The sequence below is a fragment of the Aegilops tauschii genome, chromosome 7, assembly GCF_002575655.3.
Source record: "Aegilops tauschii subsp. strangulata cultivar AL8/78 chromosome 7, Aet v6.0, whole genome shotgun sequence".
Taxonomy (NCBI): Eukaryota; Viridiplantae; Streptophyta; class Magnoliopsida; order Poales; family Poaceae; genus Aegilops; species Aegilops tauschii.
Window position 1 is genome coordinate 562,500,462 of NC_053041.3, and position 8,052 is coordinate 562,508,513.

Below are 8,052 nucleotides of genomic sequence, written 5' to 3' on the forward strand. Positions count from 1 at the left end.
GTTTTGAACGTCATGGAGCATATGAGATGTTCCAGGAGTTGAAGTTAATATTTCAAGCAAATGTCCGGATTGAGAGATATGAAGTCTCCAATAAGTTCTACAGCTGCAAGATGGAGGAGAATAGTTCTGTTAGTGAGCTTATACTCAGAATGTCTGGGTATAACAATCACTTGATTCAACTGGGAGTTAATCTTCCGGATGATAGTGTCATGGACAGAATTCTCCAATCACTACCACCAAGCTACAAGAGCTTCGTGATGAACTATAACATGCAAGGGATGGATAAGACGATTCCCGAGCTCTTCGCAATGCTAAAGGCTGCGGAGGTAGAAATCAAAAAGGAGCATCAAGTGTTGATGGTCAATAAGACCACCAGTTTCAAGAAAAAGGGCAAAGGGAAGAAGAAGGGGAACTTCAAGAAGAACAGCAAGCAAGTTGCTGTTCAGGAGAAGAAACCCAAGTCTGGACCTAAGCCTGAGACTGAGTGCTTCTACTGCAAGCTGACTGGTCACTGGAAGCGGAACTGCCCCAAGTATTTGGCGGATAAGAAGGATGGCAAGGTGAACAAAGGTATATGTGATATACATGTTATTGATGTGTACCTTACTAATGCTCGCAGTAGCACCTGGGTATTCGATACTGGTTCTGTTGCTAATATTTGCAACTCGAAACAGGGGCTACGGATTAAGCGAAGATTGGCTAAGGACGAGGTGACGATGCGCGTGGGAAATGGTTCCAAAGTCGATTTGATCGCGGTCGACACGCTACCTCTACATCTACCTTCGGGATTAGTTTTAGACCTAAATAATTGTTATTTGGTGTCAGTGTTAAGCATGAACATTATATCTGGATCTTGTTTGATGCGAGACGGTTATTCATTTAAATCAGAGAATAATGGTTGTTCTATTTATATGAATAATATCTTTTATGGTCATGCACCCTTGAAGAGTGGTCTATTTTTGTTGAATCTCGATAGTAGTGATACACATATTCATAATATTGAAGCCAAAAGATGCAGAGTTGATAATGATAGTGCAACTTATTTGTGGCACTGCCGTTTAGGTCATATCGGTGTAAAGCGCATGAAGAAACTCCATACTGGTGGACTTTTGGAACCACTTGATTATGAATCACTTGGTACTTGCGAACCGTGCCTCATGAGCAAGATGACTAAAACGCCGTTCTCCGGAACTATGGAGAGAGCAACAGATTTGTTGGAAATCATACATACAGATGTATGTGGTCCGATGAATGTTGAGGCTCGTGGCGGATATCGTTATTTTCTCACCTTCACAAATGATTTAAGCAGATATGGGTATATCTACTTAATGAAACATAAGTCTGAAACATTTGAAAAGTTCAAAGAATTTTAGAGTGAAGTTGAAAATCATCGTAACAAGAAAATAAAGTTTCTACAATCTGATCGTGGAGGAGAATATTTGAGTTATGAGTTTGGTCTTCATTTGAAACAATGCGGAATAGTTTCGCAACTCACGCCACCCGGAACACCACATCGTAATGGTGTGTCCGAACGTCGTAATCGTACTCTACTAGATATGGTGCAATCTATGATGTCTCTTACTGATTTACCGCTATCGTTTTGGGGTTATGCTTTAGAGACGGCCGCATTCACGTTAAATAGGGCACCATCAAAATCCGTTGAGACGACGCCTTATGAACTGTGGTTTGGCAATAAACCAAAGTTGTCGTTTCTTAAAGTTTGGGGCTGCGATGCTTAGGTGAAAAAGCTTCAACCTGATAAGCTCGAACCCAAATCGGAGAAATATGTCTTCATAGGATACCCAAAGGAGACTGTTGGGTACACCTTCTATCACAGATCCGAAGGCAAGACTTTTGTTGCTAAATTCGGAATCTTTCTGGAGAAGGAGTTTCTCTCGAAAGAAGTGAGTGGGAGGAAAGTAGAACTTGATGAGGTAATTGTACCTGCTCCCTTATTGGAAAGTAGTTCATCGCAGAAACCGGTTTCTGCGACGCCTACACCAATTAGTGAGGAAGTTAATGATGATGATCATGGAACTTCAGATCAAGTTGTTACTGAACCTCGTAGGTCAACCAGAGTAAGATCCGCACCAGAGTGGTATGGTAATCCTGTTCTGGAGGTTATGCTACTAGACCATGACGAACCTACGAACTATGAAGAAGCGATGGTGAGCCCAGATTCCGCGAAATGGCTTGAGGCCATGAAATCTGAGATGGGATCCATGTATGAGAACAAAGTGTGGACTTTGGTTGACTTGCCCGATGACTGGCAAGCAATTGAGAATAAATGGATCTTCAAGAAGAAGACTGACGCTGACGGTAATGTTACTATCTATAAAGCTCGACTTGTTGCAAAAGGTTTTCGACAAGTTCAAGGGATTGACTACGATGAGACCTTCTCACCCGTAGCGATGCTTAAGTCTGTCCAAATCATGTCAGCAATTGCCGCATTTTATGATTATGAAATTTGGCAAATGGATGTCAAAACTGCATTCCTGAATGGATTTCTGGAAGAAGAGTTGTATATGATGCAACCGGAAGGTTTTGTCGATCCAAAGGGAGCTAACAAAGTGTGCAAGCTCCAGCGATCTATTTATGGACTAGTGCAAGCCTCTCGGAGTTGGAATAAACGCTTTGATAGTGTGATCAAAGCATTTGGTTTTGTACAGACTTTTGGAGAAGCCTGTATTTTCAAGAAAGTAAGTGGGAGCTCTGTAGCATTTCTAATATTATATGTGGATGACATATTGCTGATTGGAAATGATATAGAATTTCTGAATAGCATAAAGGGATACTTGAATAAGAGTTTTTCAATGAAAGACCTCGGTGAAGCTGCGTATATATTGGGCATCAAGATCTATAGAGATAGATCAAGACGCTTAATTGGACTTTCACAAAGCACATACCTTGACAAAGTTTTGAAGAAGTTCAAAATGGATCAAGCAAAGAAAGGGTTCTTGCCTGTGTTACAAGGTGTGAAGTTGAGTAAGACTCAATGCCCGACCACTGCAGAAGATAGAGAGAAGATGAAAGATGTTCCCTATGCTTCAGCCATAGGCTCTATCATGTATGCAATGCTGTGTACCAGACCTGATGTGTGCCTTGCTATAAGTTTAGCAGGGAGGTACCAAAGTAATCCAGGAGTGGATCACTGGACAGCGGTCAAGAACATCCTGAAATACCTGAAAAGGACTAAGGATATGTTTCTCGTTTATGGAGGTGACAAAGAGCTCATCGTAAATGGTTACATTGATGCAAGCTTTGACACTGATCCGGACGATTCTAAATTGCAAACCGGATACGTGTTTACATTGAACGGTGGAGCTGTCAGTTGGTGCAGTTCTAAACAAAGCGTCGTGGCGGGATCTACATGTGAAGCAGAGTACATAGCTGCTTCGGAAGCAGCAAATGAAGGAGTCTGGATGAAGGAGTTCATATCTGATCTAGGTGTCATACCTAGTGCATCGGGTCCAATGGAAATCTTTTGTGATAATACTGGTGCAATTGCCTTGGCGAAGGAATCTAGATTTCACAAGAGAACCAAGAACATCAAGAGACGCTTCAATTCCATCCGGGATTTAGTCCAGGTGGGAGACATAGAAATTTGCAAGATACATACGGATCTGAATGTTGCAGACCCGTCGACTAAGCCTCTTCCACGAGCAAAACATGATCAGCACCAAGGCTCCATGAGTGTTAGAATCATTACTGTGTAATCTAGATTATTGACTCTAGTGCAAGTGGGAGACTGAAGGAAATATGCCCTAGAGGCAATAATAAAGTTATTATTTATTTCCTTATATCATGATAAATGTTTATTATTCATGCTAGAATTGTATTAACCGGAAACATAATACTTGTGTGAATACATAGACAAACAGAGTGTCACTAGTATGCCTCTACTTGACTAGCTCGTTGATCAAAGATGGTTATGTTTCCTAGCCATAGACATGAGTTGTCATTTGATTAACGGGATCACATCATTAGGAGAATGATGTGATTGACTTGACCCATTCCGTTAGCTTAGCACTCGATCGTTTAGTATGTTGCTATTGCTTTCTTCATGACTTATACATGTTCCTATGACTATGAGATTATGCAACTCCCGTTTACCGGAGGAACACTTTGTGTGCTACCAAACGTCACAACGTAACTGGGTGATTATAAAGGTGCTCTACAGGTGTCTCCGAAGGTACTTGTTGGGTTGGCGTATTTTGAGATTAGGATTTGTCACTCCGATTGTCGGAGAGGTATCTCTGGGCCCTCTCGGTAATGAACATCACTTAAGCCTTGCAAACATTGCAACTAATGAGTTAGTTGTGGGATGATGTATTACGGAACGAGTAAAGAGACTTGCCGGTAACGAGATTGAACTAGGTATTGAGATACCGACGATCGAATCTCGGGCAAGTAACATACCGATGACAAAGGGAACAACGTATGTTGTTATGCGGTCTGACCGATAAAGATCTTCGTAGAATATGTGGGAGCCAATATGAGCATCCAGGTTCCGCTATTGGTTATTGACCGGAGACGTGTCTCGGTCATGTCTACATAGTTTTTGAACCCGTAGGGTCCGCACGCTTAAAGTTTCGATGACAGTTATATTATGAGTTTATATGTTTTGATGTACCGAAGGTTGTTCGGAGTCTCGGATGTGATCACGGACATGACGAGGAGTCTCGAAATGGTCGAGACATGAAGATTGATATATTGAAAGCCTATATTTGGATATCGGAAGTGTTCCGGGTGAAATCGGGATTTTACCGGAGTACCGGAGGGGTTACCGAAACCCTCCGGGGGTTAATGGGCCATAGTGGGCCTTAGTGGAGATGAGGAGAGGCGGCCAGGGCAAGGGCCGCGCGCCCCTCCCCCCTAGTCCGAATAGGACAAGAAAAGGGGGGCGGCGCCCCCCCTTTCCTTCCTCTCCTCCACCTCTTTCCCCCTTCTCCTATTCCAACAAGGAAGGGAGGGAGTCCTACTCCCGGTGGGAGTAGGACTCCTCCTGGCGCGCCTCCTCCCTGGCCGGCCGCACCTCCCCCCTTGCTCCTTTATATACGGGGGCAGGGGAGCACCCCAAGAACACAACAATTGACCGTCTGATCTTTTAGCCGTGCGCGGTGCCCCCCTCCACCATAGTCCACTCGATAATACTGTAGCGGTGCTTAGGCGAAGCCCTGCGTCGGTAGAACATCATCATCGTCACCACGCTGTCGTGCTGACGAAACTCTCCCTCAACACTCGACTGGATCGGAGTTTGAGGGACGTCATCGGGCTGAACGTGTGCTGAACTCGGAGGTGCCATGCGTTCGGTACTTGATCGGTCGGATCGTGAAGACGTACGACTACATCAACTGCGTTGTGCTAACGCTTCCGTTTTCGGTTTACGAGGATACGTGAACAACACTCTCCCTTCTCGTTGCTATGCATCACCATGATCCTGCGTGTGCGTAGAATTTTTTTTAAAATTACTGCGTTCCCCAACATCTATCGCCGAGCGCACTAGCTCGTCGTCCATCCGACGGACGGCGCTGCTGATCTGGCCGGCCACGAACACCAGGTCCTCCGAGGAGGAGACGTCTCGCACCTTGCCAGCCGCGCCAAGCCAGATGATCCCGTTGCCGCAGTAGCCAGGCGGGAGCGGTGGCCTCATGCTGCGCCGGACGCTGGCCGGGAAGGTGAGGCGGGTGGCGGCGTCCGGTGGCAGCCGGCGGGCGACGCAGACGCACCGCCACACGTGGGCACTCAGGGCGCAGAACGTGCTCACGCGGCCGCCGTCGCCACCGACGCAGGCACGCTTGAGAGCGGTGACCTGGTCCTTGGAGACGACGGTCTCCGACGGCTCGACGGATAGGTTCAGTTTGGGGCAGAAGACCGAGAAGGCGTCGGGGTGGACGAAGGGTGGGGAGCGCGCGCGGAGGAGGGTGCGGTCGTGGAACGGGAGCTCTAGCGCCGCGGCGCCGCCGTCCCTGGAGAAGGCAGACCACGTCTGCAAGAAGTGGAACGCGCTGATGGCGTCGACGGCGACGTGGTGCAGCGCCGTCCCTAATGCCACCCCGCCGCACTTCAAGAAGGTCAGCTGGACAGCGCACAAGACGGACGGCGAGTGGTCTTCGACGCGGGGAACAAAGAGCGTCCTCAGCTCCGGCGACGGCAAGAAGCTGCGGAAGTCGTCGATGGTGAGGTCCGAGCGAGCGACGATGAAGAGCGCGCCTTGGCCGGTGCAGTCGACCTCTGCCCGGCCGTTGCCGTCCATGCCGAGACGGCCGGCCAGGGGGTAGAAAGCCACGAGCGCCATGGCCATCGCCGCCTTGAGCCTGGCCACGTCGAAGAAATCACCGGGGTCGGAGCGGTACGGGTAGAAGTAGACGGTGGGGGTGTGGCCTCTGTTGACCAGCATGAGGTCGAGCGGGGAGAGCCACATGCCTCTCCTGGGCGTCTCCTGGCAGGGTGCCACCATGCACGACTCCACCACCTCCACGTCGTCCACACCCATTTTCGCCGCGTTCTTCGTAGAAAGCACCGCGCCCATTTTTCTCCTGCTGACTGAGCTGAGGTCGAGTGATGTGTGTAGCGCTCTTGCAGCAGCTGCCGCGATTCTCCCATTTTATAGTCTCCATGCATAGACGTGCACACGGTACAGGGGTTTATGTTCTTAAAATGATTCTTTTTATTTAAACTAGAAAAGTGGCCCGCTCGATGCGCCGGCTAGAACTTTATAAAGTTTAATAAGGAGAACATTAATTATTTAGTCTAAAGAAAATCTGGAATCAATGTGATGACATTTTTAAATATAAGACTTCTATGAACATAGTTTTGTATATATGTTATCCATTGATCCTTTACAATTATGTATTTCGTACTAACTCTATCTTTTATGATTATATTTCTGACATTTTCATTGTGTTGTGTTGTTAAAAAAAATTGTGTTGTCGGTAGCTCCCATCCATGGAAGTAGACGATCCATCTTGGGACCAGGATTGGTAGTGTTAGGTTCCACTTTCTTCCCAAAAGTTAAGAAATAATTAGTATATTCTGATTAACTATATTTCTAATGTTCCATAAAGACAAATTAATATTTGTTAACTAAATATGAAAACATGTACGATTACATTCTGCATATAAGCTATAACAATGTCCTAATGCTGTCACTTTTGGTATGCATTATATAATAAGCTTGAAGAGTCAGATATCACATAATGGATGCATGTTCGGCACACTGATAGACCATATCGGTCCCTACCATATCAAGTGAGTATAGGTAAGTCACTTTTTATTTTTAGGATAGTTTGCAGTGTACTAAATTTCTATCCATGTACTTTTTCTTATGTAATTGGCCAGTAGCCTCTTCTAGTCAAAGAAGTATCATGCTGAAAGTGTGTTAATTGTTCATACCTTTAGACCATATTACATTATTTTCTTGACCACATCATCCTTATTTTTATCTTCATCATTTAGCATTACCCATGGTTCTTCCCATGAGAATGCTACATATAACTATCCATGTGTGAAAGCTTATTTAGGTAGATATAGTCCTACCTTGTTTAGAGATTGCCCCTAGGTTTTGTTGTTAGACATAGCAAAGCAAACTGACATATGATATCGTATCCTTTTTAGAATGAACAACCATGTTGTTTCAGCTGGTGACATGATTATTCTTGAAATATATACATTTCCTCCCCCATTTGTTCCTGTTGTGCTTCGATGAATCTTCTTCCAAGTTGAATAATCGTCATACTTGTACCATTGTATAACCCAAAACTTTGGTCCATATTAGGTAGGGGCATCACAGGTATGCCAACTGTTAATTTTAGCACGTGATTTGGGATTCCAGGAATTGGTAAGTTGTTCAGGAATTTTGATGGATATAACATGTCCATTTCTGCATTTATGGTTGTTGCTTGCCTACTATGTTGCAACCTAGATAAGTTTTCTGTTGACCTTGCAGTGGATCTATTATATACTAAGTTATGTTGCGAGCTATTTCCTTCTTTGGACATAATATTGCTCTTTTGTTTAAAAATTCACTCTGGCGATACCTCTCGTACAAAT

General features: G+C 45.2%; 1 protein-coding gene across 1 annotated transcript; it reads right to left on the reverse strand.

Annotated features, from left to right (window-relative positions):
* Window positions 1-5,422: 5,422 nt before the first annotated feature.
* LOC109748755 (putrescine hydroxycinnamoyltransferase 1) lies at window positions 5,423-6,565 on the reverse strand. Its single transcript, XM_020307778.4, has one exon. It carries the CDS (start codon window positions 6,530-6,532, stop codon window positions 5,423-5,425), a length of 1,110 nt encoding a protein of 369 aa, XP_020163367.3. The 5' UTR covers window positions 6,533-6,565.
* Between the last annotated feature and the right edge of the window lie 1,487 nt (window positions 6,566-8,052).

Excerpts from the sequence above, each read along its gene's own strand:
- LOC109748755 (XM_020307778.4), bottom strand. The coding sequence starts at position 6,532 with ATGGGCGCGGTGCTTTCTACGAAGAACGCGGCGAAAATGGGTGTGGAC.